General features: G+C 46.1%; 1 protein-coding gene across 1 annotated transcript; it reads right to left on the reverse strand.

The window, feature by feature from the left end:
• Positions 1 to 1,127: 1,127 nt before the first annotated feature.
• On the reverse strand, positions 1,128 to 17,723 carry IVD (isovaleryl-CoA dehydrogenase). Its single transcript, XM_054827337.1, has 12 exons — positions 17,531 to 17,723; positions 15,347 to 15,436; positions 13,390 to 13,441; positions 10,943 to 11,112; positions 9,401 to 9,494; positions 8,785 to 8,921; positions 7,639 to 7,735; positions 4,965 to 5,058; positions 3,680 to 3,761; positions 3,177 to 3,281; positions 2,422 to 2,494; positions 1,128 to 2,287 (listed from the first exon to the last, which is right to left on the reverse strand). Exons 1-12 carry the CDS (start codon positions 17,681 to 17,683, stop codon positions 2,154 to 2,156), a joined length of 1,281 nt encoding a protein of 426 aa, XP_054683312.1. The 5' UTR covers positions 17,684 to 17,723; the 3' UTR covers positions 1,128 to 2,153.
• Positions 17,724 to 17,763: the final 40 nt, after the last annotated feature.

Genomic DNA, 17,763 nt, shown 5'->3' on the forward strand with positions numbered 1-17,763 from the left:
TCTTGCACCATCCCGACGTGGCTCTAACGCTCGTTAGAGAAGCTCCCCTGGCCAGAGATGGAGCCTAACGCAGCGATTCAGTTCCGATGTTCTTTTGAGAGTCTCGAGGGGAAATTGCAGCGATTCATTCCCGTACTAAAGAGCTGAGGAACACACAGGTAAAATACGAGGCTCCGATACGCGTTAGAGACGCTGCGCCTGCACCCCTTGGCACCCCTGCAGTGCTCCCGCCGCCTCTCCAGTTAGATTTGCCATTCTACTGGACACAGAAACCGCAGCTACGGTAGCGAGCAGACGAGCTGAGCAGCGGTTGCTGCATTCCTGCCCCGGCCACAGCCTGCTGGAAGGGAGGAGGGCTGTGGGGCTGAGGGCTGCAAGCTGCCCTTACTCAGCGCAGCAGGAATCTGCTGCCCAAACCTGGAAACTCCTGCCCTCGGGCTTCCACGGGACGCTAGGCTGGGGTGTAGCAACTGCAGCGGCTTTGAGACTTGCACGTCCGGGAGAAGACGACACCTGTAATCATTCTGGGATCAAATCGAAGCGCCTGTCACAGAAATGAATTCTTACATTAACGTACAGTGCCGCACTTCGTGTTTCACGTGTGAAGGGCGCTTCGCTTGTGCTTCGAGGCTCGTGTCCGAAGCATCTTCAGGTGCAGCTCAGTGACATATTCTTGACCGGCCGCCTCTGCCCACTCTCCACTGCCTCCATCCGGAGGCTAAGGCCAAAAATTAAACCCTGGGACACTCCAGAGCGACAGCCATCCACCACAGCTGAGCAAACACGAAGGTCGGGAAGATGGCACTGCCACCATGACTTTAGAAGCTGTTTCTAGCTCTGGATAAAGTGAAATTTTATGACTTTTTTATAAAAACACTTGGTGACTTACCTGGTGATTCAAGGTGAATGTTTCTTCGATCCGTGGCATTTTAAAATTTCGTATTAATCTACTGTTACCTAGTATAGACAGATGTCAACTACAACCAAAAAAAGCCACACAAAGCTTTAAGTTCTTTTTTGTTAAAACTGCTGGGAGGTTGCCTGCGTGACAACCGTTTAATTAATTGTTCTGTCATATTTACAACATACGATTTTTTGTTGTGATTCACTCTTTAAGGCTGGCAGTATACTGTCCAATTTTCTTTAATATGGCTAGGTAAACTTCAATTTGCTGTATATAATATGCACCGAAAACACCCACAAATACTGCTGCACTCGCTCTGACTTCTCCAGCCAGCCGAAGGTGGAGTGTGAATACATGCCTTTGCCAAAAGAACAACCTTCAGAAAAAAAAAACCCCAACAAATAACCCCAACCCAAAAAGTCAACCTCCTCCTGCCTGCTTCATTCATGGATGTCACAATACAGGTCTGACGTTTTAACTGTTCCCAGAATGATGGATGGTGACACCTCTGAATGAATAACACAGCGGGAAGCAGTCAATCAGGGCAGCAAAGACTTGGGGTTGCACTGAAATATCTCGAGAAGCAGCAGGAGCAGGAAAGGAAGTATGCAAAGAAACAGATGTGGTATTTTAATGAGGGTCTAGGAATCGTCACCTAAAACACGGCTTGTGCATCAACAATGCTCGGGAGTTCGTGACAGCCACCCCCATGAGGTGGCTGGCGTCGAGTTCCCAAAATGGAAGTTATTAATCCCATCGGAAGGTCACGATGGGAAATTTCACCTTCCAGTGGTAATGTGCTAAATGCTAAAATGCTAGCTATTTAATGGCACTCAGGGTCTTTTTTTGAAAGAACAAAATTGTTCCCCCATTGTCCATTTTTTTGGGGGTTGACTTTCTGCGCTCAGCAATGGCTGCCTCGTTTCAGGCACACTGCTCACCAGCCTGCTTCAATGGTGATACGTCCCCTGGATGAACCTCAGCCCTGTGACGCTGGGAATCAGGGTGGCTTATCAACAGGATGAATCAGGATGATCACAAGAGGAGAGAAACCACTTTTCCTTCCATGAACCATCTGATTCATTTTATCAAAGCCCAGTCCAGCAGCGTCTGTTCGCGGAGCAGGCAGAAGAGAGCCCACGAGCGACGAGCCCAGATTCGCAAGCAGGAAGAAGAAGAATTGTGCGCTCCAGCCTCTATGGTCCAAGGCCTCGTGGTGCTCAGGGTGCTGCCTCTCCACTGCTGGACGTTACTTAAAAGTGGCGTTGAACGCCCTGCCAATGACAAGTCTGCGCACTTCACTGGTGCCTGCCCCGATCTCGTAGAGCTTGGCATCACGCAGGAAACGCCCCATGGGATAGTCATTGATGTAACCGTTCCCACCTGCAGTGGAAAAGAAGTCAAAAGTCATTTCTTCTCTCCGATTTCAGGGGTTGAGGGTGGGATGGGAGAGAGCACCGCTCTTGCACTGCGCTTGGCTCTCTCCAGCAAAGAAACAAAGGCCGCCAGAGCCTTACCCAGGCACTGAATCCCGTCCAGAGCCACCTGGGTGGCACACTCTGCCGAATACAGGATCACTCCAGCGCAGTCCTAAAGGAGAGTGACAATGATGACAGTCAGGAAAGGTGTCACCGGCCCGTCTCCAACCTCCATGTTGCTCTGACCTTTCCGTTACTCTACAGACATCTGCTAACAAGCCTGCACTACTTGATCACAAACGCACAGGATTCATTCCCCAGCGAGCAAGAAGCTGCAGCAGTTTTTTTTTTTTTTTCACTACAGAACACTTGTGTCGGGTCTGTAAAGGCCACATGAAGACAGAAAAAGAAAAAAAAAAAAAAACCAAAGCAAAGAGTGCCCCAGGGGAGCTGGTCTCTCACAAACGCACATCATACCCACAGGAGACCAATGCGATTTGATTTGGGATGCAGGGCTCTGTGCTCCAACCATTAAACACTCAGTCCCCTCCTGTGGGCACGCTGTGGTGACAGCGCAGGTTGTGGAGATGACAACACCTCGGAATGACTGCTGCAGCCCCTCACAATCGCCAGAATATTGTGTTTGGGCTTCCAATAAACACCTACTGATGCTGCTCAGTCTGCTGCCTTGTAGAACAAGGCTTTCTTTTTCTTTGGGGGCTAGAAAAAAGGCAGGTAGGGCTGTGAGCGAGTCATTTTAACCCCCAGCACAGCACCTCCACCCTGCTCATGATGTGGGACCAAGGGGAAAGGAACTCCCCCCGCAGGTGCAGTCCAGGTGGAAGCGAGCTCACCTTTGCATTGAAATGGCCCCGGTCGCAGGCCTTTGCCACGTTGTAGACGTACTGCCGACACGCCATCAGCCGCGTGTACATATCAGCCATTTTGCCCTGCATGAGCTGCATGTCGCGGGAGACAAGAGAGACATTAACATGAGTGAGGGGAAGATTATTTTCTGCACGAGCACTGGGGATCACCGATTGCCCGAACTATCTCAGAGAAACCAGACAAATGAGAAGATGGGGATTCAGCAGACACCTACGAGGGAGCTGGAGGTTCTGTCAATTCACAGATGCGCAGATGTCAGCCGCAGTCTCTCCCCCACCACCAGCGGCCTCGGGTAAGCAGGCTCAGAGATCCTTTCACTTTCTCACCACATCCTTACATCATGCAGCCCCAGCACAAACTCCACGCAACCTTCTCTACACGAAGCCCTCCCATGACAGAGCTCTCTGTCTTCTCATTTTTAAAGAGAAACGCAAGACGACAAAACTTTCTAAGTCCTCTTCTGCCTCACCTGGAAGTGGCCAATTTTCTGTCCAAATGCTTCTCTTACATGTAGGTATGGAATTGCATGGTCAAGAACAGCCTGCATGAGCCTAAGAAAAGCACAGATATGCAGAAAAACAAAAGAACTATTCTTTAATAATAATTAAAACTTGGAAGCGCAATCTATGGCAAAAAGATTCTCATACCTAAAATGATACGCTGCTGTCTTCCCACAGTTCCACTCAAAAAATGCTAAAAATAAAATCCAAAGGTCCCATTTTTCTCCTTAGTGCTCTACATATTGCTCATTTGGGACATCTTGTGGTAAGGCCTTACCTTCTTAATTCAGGGGACTGAGACAAAGAGTGGAAGAGCTTTCTTATAACTGTAGGCAGGACGGTTTGTGCTGCCTTGTTTCTCCAGAGATCACCAACTCAAGGAGTACTAGCCAGTACGATAAAAAAAAAGCATAGGCAAGAACAAGGAGGGTAAAAAAAATCCTCCTTCTGCTTTGTGGAAGATAGTCTTTCCACGTGAGGATTAGTACAGAGAGACCACTTGGGAGGGGAAAAGGACTGTAGGGTAAAAATAATTACTGGGGAGCTTAAGGACTGAATAAACGAAGAATAAACCCTTTACCCGGTCCAGTGGTCCTTCTGTGTGACAGTCTGGATAGTGTTTTAGATTTTTCAGGAATCAGTAACGCAAATGAGCTGCTTATTCCCAGAGTAATACATGCTGTAGGGATACACAGGCAAGCAGTCGGGGACTGAGGCAGATTTGCCATCTCTGGAAATGTTTACATCAAGACTAATACTTTCAAAAGCATGCTCTGGAGGGTCTGTGGCTTGTGCTATGCTGGAAGGCAGAGATTTGCAAACTTTCCTTCTGGCATTGCTTCTTCTATCCCTTGCCCCTCAGCGGGTGTTCCACTCACTCACTCTCTCTTTCAAAGTGAGAAAAAACCGTGCGAGGAGCGGGGAGGTGAGGAGAGCTAAAGGAAAAGGTGGAGCACACACAGAGCAAGCTGTGGCTGCCTGGGAGTGCCGAGCCGAGTACCCTCCAGCAGGAGCCCGTCAGAGCAGCGAGCAGCTACGACACAGCTAGAGCACCCAGCAGCTACGGCATCCCCTTGCTCCTGCTTCCTCCCAACTCGCCCAGCCACCTCCTCCCAAGCCTTGCCTCAGTATCTCAGTCCTCCATGCAAGACGCGTCCCACTGAGAGCTGCAACCCCAGCTGGAGACCCGCCGGGCTAGGTGACCGTGAAGGGTCCTTCTGGCCTTACGATCCATGAAGGATGACAAAGGCTTACCCCAGTGGCCCGCCAGACAGCACGAGCCTCTCCAGGTCCAGTCCACTCATCAGAACGTAGACTCCTTTGCTCAGCGTCCCCAAGACATTTTCAGCTGCAATCAGCAAAGGAAAGTGATTTACTTGCGTGCAAAACCAAGCCGAGCTGTTGTCTGAGGGCCTGTGTTCACTGGGGAGAGGATTCAAACTTTCAGTCTCGTGCACCTTTCTCTTTGGCTTGAGACACAAACATTCAGGATGAGCTAGACAGGTGCTGAGTTCTGATACGTGTACTCCTTACCACTGAAATGTCTTTTCAATCCAACCAAAGCGAAAAAGGAAAAGGCAGTAAAGGGTCCTAAAGTGCATCTACGATCGCTCCTATTCTCTTGCCTGTTTTCTCAGGAGCAAGGTGCCCTCCAGAGATCTTCCAGCTCAGCATTTGTACCAACAAGAACAGGAGATTTAATAGCCTGTGAGGACAAATTGGGAGCCCCCTTCACCGTTCCATTAGTTTGTATCTAACCCAAACCGACAGTGTTATCATCTGATGTCTGCTGAGTGTGCATTTGAAATGAATGCAAATCCTGGGCTGATACGCTTGGGTCACCTCTCTGAGCGTTCCCAACACAGGAACCAAAGCTTACACAGGCAAGCAGTCAAAGCTGACCACTTATCGCACGTGGAGTGACATACGTTAGTCTTCTGAGAGGGCAGAATACAAATAGTCATTATCCCCTCTTCTGTAAGGGGGGCTGAACAGAACATTGCAGTTGTTATAAATAAATGTTTTAAAAAGACACGTATTATTTCTGTGAAAATGGAACGGGAAAAGAGCCACATTAGATAATGGGCTGACAAAAAACCTCAAGAAACCGTTTCACTTTGGGACAATCTAAAGCATGCGCTGATGTTAACAAGTATAAAAAGAGAAGCAGGAACAAAAGGCTCATCTCAGCAAGGCTGTACTCTTACAATCAGGAGAGAACTTAAAGACTAACAACTGAGCTTTGTAGATGGACAGTGATTATCCACTGATCATGCCATATGGGAGAACTGACATGTACTTCAGGCTTTGATCACGAGAGATCTGAGAGGTGTGATATGCAAAGTGAAAATGAGATGGGACTTGGACACATGCAGATAGTCTCCTGAAATAAATAATCTGGTTTTCAGTGGCAGAAGCTCACGGACTGCATTTTCTCCTGCTTATTGAAAAGCATGTTGATGTAGGTTATGGAGAAGTGCAGCCACTGCAGGGCCATCATCATGGCATTGGAGCTAGAAAGAGGAAGAAGAATGAAGCTGGGCTTTCAGAGAAAAAAAGCTCAAAAGCCCCACAGACAAGAAAGAAAAATACTAATAGCAAACATTACTTTGAAGAACAGAACACAAACGCCAGCATCAGTAATAATAAAGTGACAAAGCTGTTCATGAGTAATGACATCTCACAGCTAAAAAAGGACTCAATAGCCTGAACACTTTCCTGTGCGTCCAGGGAAAAGGGATGGATAGGTGTGTGGTGAGCTGAAGGTCACGCGTGCTGACTGCACAAGGCGGGGCAGACCCGCTGGCTGCGTATCACATGAAAAAAAAGTTGGGGCTCTGAACCAACTTTTCCCAATGCAACATGAGCGAATGAATCTGTGGACAACACTTACTATGAGAAAAACACTCAGTGGAGCATGGCTGACAGTAAAACCCAAGTTTTTTTAAAGTGGATAGACTTGCAGTACTAGAGGGACATCTTGATCTGAGAGAAAGATTCTGCAGACCTATGAAATGGCATCAAACTGGTTCAGCTGCCAAGGCAGATCAGAAGCAGCATTAATGGCCAGAGTGCAAAGTGTCTTAACTTTCAACGCTGCAGTGCTGTGCTTCTCCGAGTTATCAGAAAATGGAAATCCCGTTACCATGAGAACATGCTGTTCTGTACGGATGATTGCCCAGGAGATGATCTGAAGACTTGGGCACTGGCCTTTCTGATTTCAGAGTGGAGGGATCCAATAAAGTTAGAAATGTCAGATTTCAGCTGAGACTCTTCCACTTAACTGCAGAGAGGCTTTTGGTGGTGTATGGGGAGCAGGAGTTACTTGCACTGCAATTAGGATTTTCATGAGTTCAGACAAGGCATCTCTTCCACTTGCTGGATAGTGGCTGTAATTTTTCTATCAACAAAAACGGCCACTGGAGTAATAAAAATGGCCATTACAATGACCCTTGCTGTACTAACTAATGGGGGAAAGGATGTTCATTTTCAGGCCCTGACCCCAAAAGGACTCAGAAATGTTACAGGCAAACCAAAAGCCTGTTGGAAAGTCTCCAGGGATTTTGGAGGAAAAAAAAAAATCCTTCAAGGCAAAAAAGCTCTCCTATATACAAGGTGAGGAGCTCTGATGGAAACAAGTCTCTTTGGAAGCCTCCCCTATGCTTTGCAGAAGCAGTGGTTAAGACTTTGGTCCACGAGGGTGAAACAGGAGTGACCCAACAAGGGTTGTGCTCATTCACTGGAATCCAGTCACTTCCACTTTTCCAGTTTCACCAGCTCTGTTGTGAGGCTGCCAAAGAGCAGATAACCATCTGCAAAGCCCTCTAGGTCACAGTCTGAACATGCATGTAATTAGTGATCCAATTTATCTGATCAGGAAGACAGGAAACCACCACATGCATACTGTCCTGATTTGAACCCAACTCACCGGGGATCTTGCAGTCTTCAAAGATCAGTTCACAGGTATTCGACCCTCTCATTCCCAGCTTATCGAGCTTCTGGGCTGTGCTGAAACCTGGCATTCCCTGCGAAGTCAAGACACTAAAAATACATTTCAAATCTCAATGCTGACAGACTAAATAAGATCACTAGAGATCTGTGAAATTTCCCTGAGCACGTGAACACACGTAGGGTACCAGAAGGGAGTCAAAGTGATCTGCCCACTCTGGGAACGAGAACAGGTATAAGTGCAAGTGCAGAGGAAGCAAACGAGCAGAGAAACATGCACATGGGGGGAGGGAGGGCACATACAAACTGAGTGCATCCATTTTCTAATGCCCAGAAATATTAAATAAATAATTTGGACAGCCGCAGACGCTGACTCTCCTAGAGTTAAGGGTTGCAACCTTTGCCAGTAACCAAACTATTCTAATTGCTAAGTCCATCAGGAGGTTTACTGATCTCCAAGATTTCACACTTCCAGTATCGTTTATTTTATTACAGCTTCCTGTCTTCCTTGTGGTGACAGAGATGTGCATAGCATAGCCTCAAATAATTAAAAAGGAAGAAAAAACCCAATAGATTCCTGTTTTCCAAGGGCTCCTCCTTGAACAGCCCATTTCTGCTCCCTTTGGCCTGCTCTGCTTTGCATCCAGGGTCATTTCAGGATTCCAAAGGGGCAGTGCAAGAAAACAGAGGGAAGAAGAAATGAATAGAGCTGGTTTAATGTCTTGGTTTAAAAAAAAAACAAAAACAAATGCACAAAGTTAGAAAATGGGATAGCAGGACATATTTACCAGGCCTCCAATGTCTCTGACAATTTTTGGCAACAAGCAAGCCCTTTTATATTAGTATCTTGTCCATTGTCTCCACATTTCTAGCCCACAAGACCGGCTATATGCTTGGATACCAGAATTCAGGAGTGCCCAGCTGACAGTGCAGTACGCCATGTCCCTGGGGCAGAGGACTAATCTCATGGGTTTACGGAATTCAGGCAGGGAGTAGTTTGTCTTTGAGCAAGGGGCTGACAGTTACAGAAGCCAAGCTAGTTTTCTTTCTAAGTGAGCCAGTAAGGATGAAGGAGTTAGCTTTAAAAACCACACTACAATCAGCTTGTGAGAATTATTAAACCTACCCTCTCCACGATGAACGCAGTTATACCTCGGGAGGCTGGAACAGCATTAATGTCAGTTTTAGCATAAACGATGAGAACATCTGCATCTGGCCCATTGGTGATCCAAAATTTGTTCCCATTCAAAACAAAGTAGTCTCCTAGAAGGAAAGAGCTGCAATCTGTTAGCTCACAACAGACAACAGAGCAACACTTACATCCTCATTCCATTTATTTCAAAAGAGGCTGCCAAGGATCCTCTTTAAGATCCCCACAAACAGCATGCACAAATCCTTCCCATGTTCAAAAAAAACGTCATTTCCTTTATTTCCGGAGTCCAAAGACAGTTTAAGGAACGCCTGACAAATTAAAGCACCTAGCACTGATTCAATCATACCACCAACCTCCACCACCTTCATCAGAAATCTACTTTTAGACCTTCAACCATCTACCCTGTGTCTCTACTACTGTGCTTTATCACACACTGAATCTTCTGGGAGGCAGCACAAGCCTGCAAGCACGGCCTGGTATACCCGAGACTAAGCATCGTATCTCAGTGGTGTTGGGGAGGGTAGTCTAAGTTTACAGCAGACATTATTTACGCCGGCTATCTATCCAGGCAGCACGTGACAGGCTTTACCTTTCTTATCTGCTTTCAGCTTCATGGACACAACATCAGATCCAGCATTGGGTTCACTCATTGCTAAGGCTCCAATGTGCTCCCCGCTGATTAGCTGGAAGAACAGACAAATACAAGGAAGCGAGGGAGAATAGCAGCATTGTTACTGTTCCCAATTTAGCCTGCTTCGTTTTTTTTTTTTCCCGCACTGAATCTCCACAGTAGCTGTTCTATGCAAGAACTGCAAACGAGAGCCGTTGTTCCTAGTAGCGTCCTAGCAGGGAGCTCCCTTGTGCTGCTGTGCTGAGGGAACAGAACCAAATCACAGTGGGATGAGAAGGATGACGCAACCCACGTCTGAGCTAGATGAGCACAGCCCCGCTCATAAAACACCATCTCCAGGAAGGTGCCAAAAGAACCATGCAGGCAGCCATATGCCTTTGACAAGCTCCTTGTTCTGCGCTTCAGGACTGCCCTTTTGCATAAACAAGAGTTGTCAAACACAAAAGGCCAGTGAGGGGGATGAAAAGAGATTGCAAAGTTCTCAGCAATGTTCTCGTAGCCCGGTCCCCCACACTCACACTACACCAGCAGATGGACACCCTCCTTCTGTGCCTGCTCATACCAGGCTCTTTGCTGTTCCTTTCATCCTGCCCTTTTCTCCTTGCCTTTTTTTTCTCCCTGTGTACTTTTATCTGTCTTCTCCTCCTTTTGATCTCTTATTTTTTTTTAAGAATAGACTCAATGCTGAAGATACATGTTCAACCCATTCAATCTATCAGTGCATTTCTACAGAGGTCTTCGTGATATGCTCAAAATTAGTTAAGTACCATCAAGTACTGAGTCATGAACCAAGACATGACAGACTAAAGTGATCGCCCATCTCATTGAAAGGCAGCGAATGATGGCATTAAAATACTCCTGAGCAGCAATGAGGACAACTCAGGGTTACACATTAGCAGGCTGCACAACGCTTTGAAGAAGCGACACTGCACTTTGCATGTGGTTTACATCAAGTTTCTCGTGCTGATAATTTCGCTTATAATTTCAGTAGCTGGGATTCAATCTACTAGTTAAGTTTTTCCATGCGTTTAAATACCAAAATCTGTTTAACATGCCTTTGATTCACAAACATCAATGCCCCAAATGATGAAGTTTCAGATGTAGTTAATTAGCATAGGCAAGCCAAGCATTTGGGCAATGAGAAACGGAGAATGTAAAATAGGAAAGCAGTGAGTTTCATCCAGAAATCTCAAAATGATTTGGGAATTTGGAAGAATATCATCCAGTGTCACCTCAAAGCCTCATTTAGTACCACAGCTCCAGAGAGCTGGATTATGGTGCCTGCAGGCGCGGACCGCGGCACAGGCTGAGGTCAATATGGATTAACGCACAAAAATTAACAAGCTAGAGAAGGGCAAGCTTGGCAAGTACACTATTTCCTAAAGGCTGGGTGACTGAAATTAGCTAGTGCTTAAAACGCTACACATTGAGAAAGAACTTACCCTCGCATACAGCCAAAACCTAAATGCTTTCCGTTTCCCCCCTCTTCCCGCCACATACCTTGGGCAAGTACTTGTTTTTCTGGGCCTCGTTGCCGTTACGCACTAGCTGGTTGATACAAAGGTTTGAGTGGGCGCCATAACTGAGTCCAACAGCTGCTGATGCCCGAGAAATTTCCTCCATCACCAGCACGTGGTCCAGATACCCCAAAGCAGATCCACCATATTCCACTGAAAAGAGAAGAGACACCTGATGTTAACCACCATGGAGTATATCACACAAGCACAAGATCCCAGGGTCGGGCTCAGTCTTAAATGAGAGCTAAGACGCTTACAAGAGACCTTCTGGCTTTGACTGACACTGTCCCTGAGCTGGGCATCTCTGGCTTTCCCTGTCCTCTCTGAATTTCAGTTTTCTTATCTTAAAGGCACAGTGATGTTACTTCTTCAGCATAATCAATAATTGACTTTTACAGCATAGTTTTATACATATAACATCCATAAGGATACATCTAAACCATGCTACTGACAATTGCACAATAGCAAGTCCTTCTTGTTGACCATCCTTAAGTGCAACCTTAATACTACCATGAAGATTAAATCACAAAGTGGCAACCTGTATTAGGTGAGGGGACAAAGGGACACAGGCAAAGTTTGTAAAGTCCACGTGTGTTTGTCATAACAAGTGAGGAATCCTCAAACTGTTCAAAAAGTGGGGTATTAGACACTCCTCTATACCCACAACCATGCAGGAGATCAGCATTTAGATAGATGGCTGATTCAGAATGAGAATACTGTAACTCAGCAGTGGCAAAAAAGTGGATTTCAAGAGAGGATGAAGTGAAACAGAGCAGCATATCCATTGCAACTGGGAATCCAGCGAGGCACACTGAGCCGAGTCTAAAATGGGTGGTAAAGAGTAAAGGCACATTGTAGAACAGGGAGAGAGAGAAGGCAGGAAAAAAAAAAAGAGAAGGCTGAGAAATGCATAATGGCCTTGAGCAGCTGACAGCCTACATAAATATATACATATAGACCTAGACACACATTTATATACCCACAAATACAGTCACATCCCAAAGTAAAAGCTTTGCTCTACAGGCAAGAAGCGAGTGATTGTACTGCTAAGAGAAGTAAACCAGGAGGACGTAAACACTGCAAAGTAGTCAGGGAGGTATCCACGAGCACTTACTCGTCATCAACGTGACTGCTGTGAGCAAGCAGCAACAACAGCAAGAGCAAATATCTTTATATATTTGTACATATGTACATTTCTTAACTTTGCTCTTCATAAAATAAATGGAAAATTACATCAAACCAACATAGCTTTCTTAGTTCTTAAAAGAAAACAAAAAGTACTGTTATTTAAAACACTCCCTTAACAGACGTGACCCACTGGTACCCAAATACGCCATTTAATTGAGCATACGCCCTCATAAGGTTTCACATTATCTTCGCATCCTAAATCCCAGTCTCCACCTCCTACAACAAAACCAATGCCAATAAAGAAACTGCACATAGCTACACAATCAAAAATAAGGCAAAAACTTCTAGGCATGGGAGGGTTTGAGAGGTAAATCTTTGAGGAAATCAAAAAGGACAGGACTCATGAGGGGATGGCTTATTTATAGTGTGGGAAACTGCTGTAAGCCTCAGGCACAACATCAAAGAAGAAAGAAGGTAAGAGTGAGAAAAAACAGGAGCAGCACTAAATTGGGAAGAGTAAAGAGAAAGCAAGCAGAAATACAGACTCTTTCAAGCAGACTCAGTGCCACTGAAAGAAACGCAGAGGCATTATTTCAACGCATTGCTATTCAGCTTGCTTCTGCAGAAGCCTTTGCACGCGCACATCTAGAAACACAGACTTTACGATGGGGAAATAAAGGCCCCATTGGCCGCTTTTCTCCACTAAGGGCTTCTCCTCATTACACTGCGTTAGTGCATTCAGCATGACCACAGCAGCCTCAGTAATCTATAACATTAATCAAAACACTTTTCAACTAACCTGGACGAGGCTGAATAAGATTTACCCTGATTTTTTCTGACTGGTTGGATGTGGTCAGCTCCCCATTAGTTATCACAGCTTTTCAGAACACTGTTTTATACCCGTTAACTTCTCCTATTAGAGATGAATGCTTGTTCTGGGAAACTTTTATCTATAGCTTTCATTCTTCGACACTCGCAGCAAACGCTTCATATTAGAGAAGCGCGAACATGTTCGAGTTGTACATGTTATCTCTGGAGAAATCATTTCTGAATGGTACTTTTGAATTGTAAAAGGCATTTGGTAATTGTCCAGAAGTCTAACAAGGAAAAAGGATTCTGAGTCAGCGAAGAACAACAAAAGTTGTGACGGAGTTTTTAAAAACATGAAGATAGGAGCTTCTGGACAAAATGGATAGCATATCACAGAGCAGGTTGGTATGAACTGGAAAGTGTGACTTTAAGTAGTTTCTCTTTCGTTTGAAGAGTCACCCAGCAGAAGGTAAAAGGTGGGAACAGACTTACCAGGAGCTGTGATCCCCAGAACTCCCAGTTCCCCAAGCTTCTTCCAAAACTCCTACAAATACAGAACAAGCACTCAGTCCAGACTCGCGGTCAGGGCATCACCGTAAGAAGCTTTCCCAGGCAGCTCACCAGGCACATCAATTTACTTTATTCATGTGATATCTCAGAGAGAAATACATCGATACCTATGTATCCTGCAGCAGCAGCTCCAACTTTTGGACTAAGAACCCAGACAGACTTAAGGACCTTAGTTATGCTGCACATGGGAGTAGTCTGTTGAATTCAGTGAAAATTCACAACCTGAATTTAATTCTGGAAGGACAGGTGCTAAGATGTAACTCATTGCCCAGTTTAAGGAGAATTTTGATGAATTAAAACCTCTCATTAATTTAAAAACTGCACCTCTAGGCTTTCATATACTATCTCTCGCTAAAGATAATTTAGGATGCTAGGACTTAAATTTATGCTTGTCTTTTACCTCATGCATCCTTGTCACTGTGCTTTGGCAGCGCTGTGTAGGCCTATCAGCCTGTGGTTGCCGCAAACAGTGGTTAGAGTAAGTTATCCTTCACTGAAACCCTGGAAAAACTTAGAATATTAGCTGGCAATTTAACTCTTCTAGTAAAACAGAAACTGGTAAGTAAAGCCAAGGAGGGCTCCTTGGGAGAGATCACAAAAAGGGAACGTTACAGCTGGGCAGGCAGAGGTGCTGCTGCCCGCCTCGCAGGTGGCACTGGAGAAGTGACAGAAGGTGACCACAACAGGGAATTTGTGAACACCTTGGATCTGTGAAGCTAAAGGAGCTGAATCCATAATCCAAGGTGTTCCCATAACCTGTAGGTTTTCAAGACTGCCCGGACACGAGGCACTGTGTGGGACTGGGCAGTGCAGCTGAGTTTTGCTCAGCTGGACACGCGTGCTACAAAGTTCATTGCCAGACGACAAGCTGTCCTCCTTGACCGCTGACTCCTCCGTTGGGCTATCACCCAGATTTATCACTCTGGCAAGTGACAAACACAAGATCTGAGGCACAGAGCCAACGGCTGACTTGAGATATACACATCAGCTGCATCTAGCACATGGCATCACAGAGTAAGAGGGAAGCTATGACATCATGCAGTAGCAAAGGACGTCACCCGTGAGGACCACATGCATGCTAGAGGGGTCATCTCTTTGCTGCTTCAGACTGCAGCCTCTCCTCCACTGCACGATGCACACACAGGTGAACGCTTGTAACGCGGCCTCAGTGTCCAGCGATAAGAGAGTTATCAGTGAATAGTCTCCAGAGACTTCAAAAAGTATTATTGAATAGCTCTGGATGACATCTGGAGCACCGGACTAAATTTATATGCTTAACTTCAAAGCTATGCCTATATCCCTGAAAATGTCAACATCAGAGCTCCGGGAAATCCTAGCAGATGTTCTGAGCTTTTTAAGTCTTGTGGAGCTTATGAAAACCAATAGTTGGATATCTCATTTTCATCAATCAAACCATCCTGTTGCACAGAATTTATTGGTTTTATTAGGGAGGCAAACTTCAGCTCGACTGTCAAACAACTCTACGTTTCAGCATTTGCAGACAATATTTTCACAACAAACTCAAACTGTCCAAGGAAGGGTCCTAGCTAGGAGAATACAAAGCACATATTAGGGGAGGAGTCGGAACAGAGCCAAGCAGAAATACCATGATAAAAATCCAAACAAGACCATTATCAATCCCTTTTTTAATATTTTTTTTTTTAATTGGATGCTGGCTGAATTCTGCCCCAGGTTGCTGAAAGTTGCTAACAAAAGATAAAACAGGAAATCAAAAAATCTCTATGGCTTTTAAGTTTAAAAAGTTAATGCATATGTTCCTGTGGTGTGGACTGGGATTCTTTTCTGGATTAATGTACACATCAAAGTACAGACAGGCTTTCACTACCATCTATTTTAAATGCACACATGAAATACTTGCCCGCATGCCTTTGAATTCATTTTCCTGGTCAATCTGTTGGGCCTTCGGAGCCAAATGCTCTTGACAGAACTTTGTCATGGTCTGTCTAAGCTGGGAAAAGAGGTGAGGAGAAACACATACGTTACATCTCATCGATATATCGTCACCTTTCTCCCTGGGATACTGCCAACGTTCCCCTGCCAGGTGACTCCAGGATCCCAAACCCAGAATCACGAAACCATAAGGAAATCGATGTTTCAGGTTACTGGCTGAAAGACCATATGAAAGGCCCTGTAGTGTTTTAGAGAGAAGATACTGATGTACTTAAGTTCCTCTCAGCATCGAACCTCAACAGCCTTACCCCAACACAAGAGAACACTACCGCCTGCACTAGGGCTTCAGGGCGTGGGTTTGGTCAGGACACGTTGAAAGCTGATGAACAGCTTACGATGTGTTATCCCCAGCCAGTAGCTGCTTACGGTTTCATTTAATTATATGCAGATGCCTGTAATAAGCATGCATACTAATTAAAATGTGTTGGTGTATCAAACTGGAACTACATTAGCTATCCTACTATTTTTCACAGAGGGAAAATTTGATAAAGTCAGGTATCCTCATTGATCCAAGTGTTAAAAGAATCTTAAAATCTTTTTCTAAACTTTAAAATCTGAATACTTGCACACATGTATTCTGCAGAGCTCTACCGGCATACTAAAAAAACATATACAATATCTTTTTAAGTGTCTCTAGTATGAAGATTTTAAAACTTTGTCTAGATATTATGGTAGAGCTTAACAATCTCATTTTTCCTTTTGGTTCTTTATTCCCACAAATTAATGCTGGTGGAGGAACAGTCTTAGAGGCTGAAAGCCTCTGCTGTTTAAACTGCAGAAGAGGCAGAAGGAACAAACTGAAACATGCCCACGCTTCTCTGCCTTTCTTTCACCTGCACAACCAAGGCATCCGCTTTTTCACCATGAAGATGTGTTAGTTTCCATGGCCACCCTGACCTTGGATTCCAGCACCACTGAACAAGCTTTCCCACCACCACCAGATTTAAAAACTTAAAAAAACCCCAAAATCCATTAGACATGTTTCCATTGTGACAAAGTTGACAGCGGTAAATTCGAGCATAAAGCTTAAAAGAAAAAAGTGTCTAAAGCTATAATAATAATAAAAAAATCTTAATCGATTAGAGACTGAGGGATAGACTCAGACAGGCATCCCTGATACGCTAAGCCAGTTTATCAGTTACAGTGCTCTTAATTCACAGTTTAACTAACATACTGAAGATCTACTTCTGATTTTTTTTTTTAGCTTTTCCACCAGACAGATAAGAACTACATGAATATTTTTCTCCTTTTACACTGCTGAGTGTAGAAGCACAAAGAAACATCAAGTTAATTCAAGCTGATAAGGCTATAAACCGTGAACACAAACTTGGCAAAAAATAATTCTGTAGTAAAGAAGAAGCAAGAATAAGTTTATTTTGTACATCTGTACACTTGCACTGTCGTAATTATCTAGAAAGTAAGGCTGTAGCTCCAGCCCTGAGAAGCACGGAGGAAGAGTTTCATGGGCAGAGCCTGTCCAGTCCAACCCCTTGACTCCCTGCCCCGGGGCAGCTGGGAGTAAGAGCTCTGATGGCTAGCACTGGCTGCTGTTGGACACCAGAGAGAACAGTAAAGCTAAGAATTATTATCCTAAATCTTTAAGTCCCCCATTGGGCAGGAGAACAAGCTGGGAGAGCTCCAACACTTCTTTTGAGAGGACTTGACAAGACCCAATCAATTTGTTTCTTTGGCGATCGTATTTCTGATCGTTATTTCTCATCAAACAGGCCCAACGTGCACGCAGACGACGTTTTTTTACGCAATGCTTCGTCGTCTGGCGCTTTACCGTGAAGAGACGCCTTCCCCCGGTGAGGAAAAGCCAGAACAAGCTGGGACCGCCTTTGGCCGGGCACGGACGATCGCTCCCGCCGGGCACTGCGGACACGTGGCCGGGGCGCGCCCTCACCGAAGGGGCCGGGCCGCGCCCCCTCTGCGCGCCCGGCGATAGGTCGGCTCCCCACGGCCGCAGCCAATCACCGCCGGGAGCCCCGCCACACCCCCGGCAGAGAGGCGCGCCGCCAGGGCCCGGGGCCACCGCCCCCCCCCCCCCCCCCAGCCCCCGGGCAGCGCGGAGAGCCGGGCGGGCCCCTACCTGTCGCTGCTCCTCGCTCAGCCCGTTGACTGTATCGTCGACCGCCAGCCCCGCGCAGCCCCGCCGCAGCAGCCCCAGCGTTTGACGCCGCCGCGCTCCGCGCAACCCCGCGCCGCCCACCACCCGCCCGATCGCCGCCGCCGCCGCCGCCATGGCTGCCCCGGGCCTGCACCGGCGCGCAGGCGCGGCCCAGCCCCGGGGGAGCGCCCCGCCCCGCCGCCCGCCTCTCCGGT

This window comes from Grus americana, chromosome 5, assembly GCF_028858705.1.
Source record: "Grus americana isolate bGruAme1 chromosome 5, bGruAme1.mat, whole genome shotgun sequence".
Lineage (NCBI taxonomy): Eukaryota > Metazoa > Chordata > Aves > Gruiformes > Gruidae > Grus > Grus americana.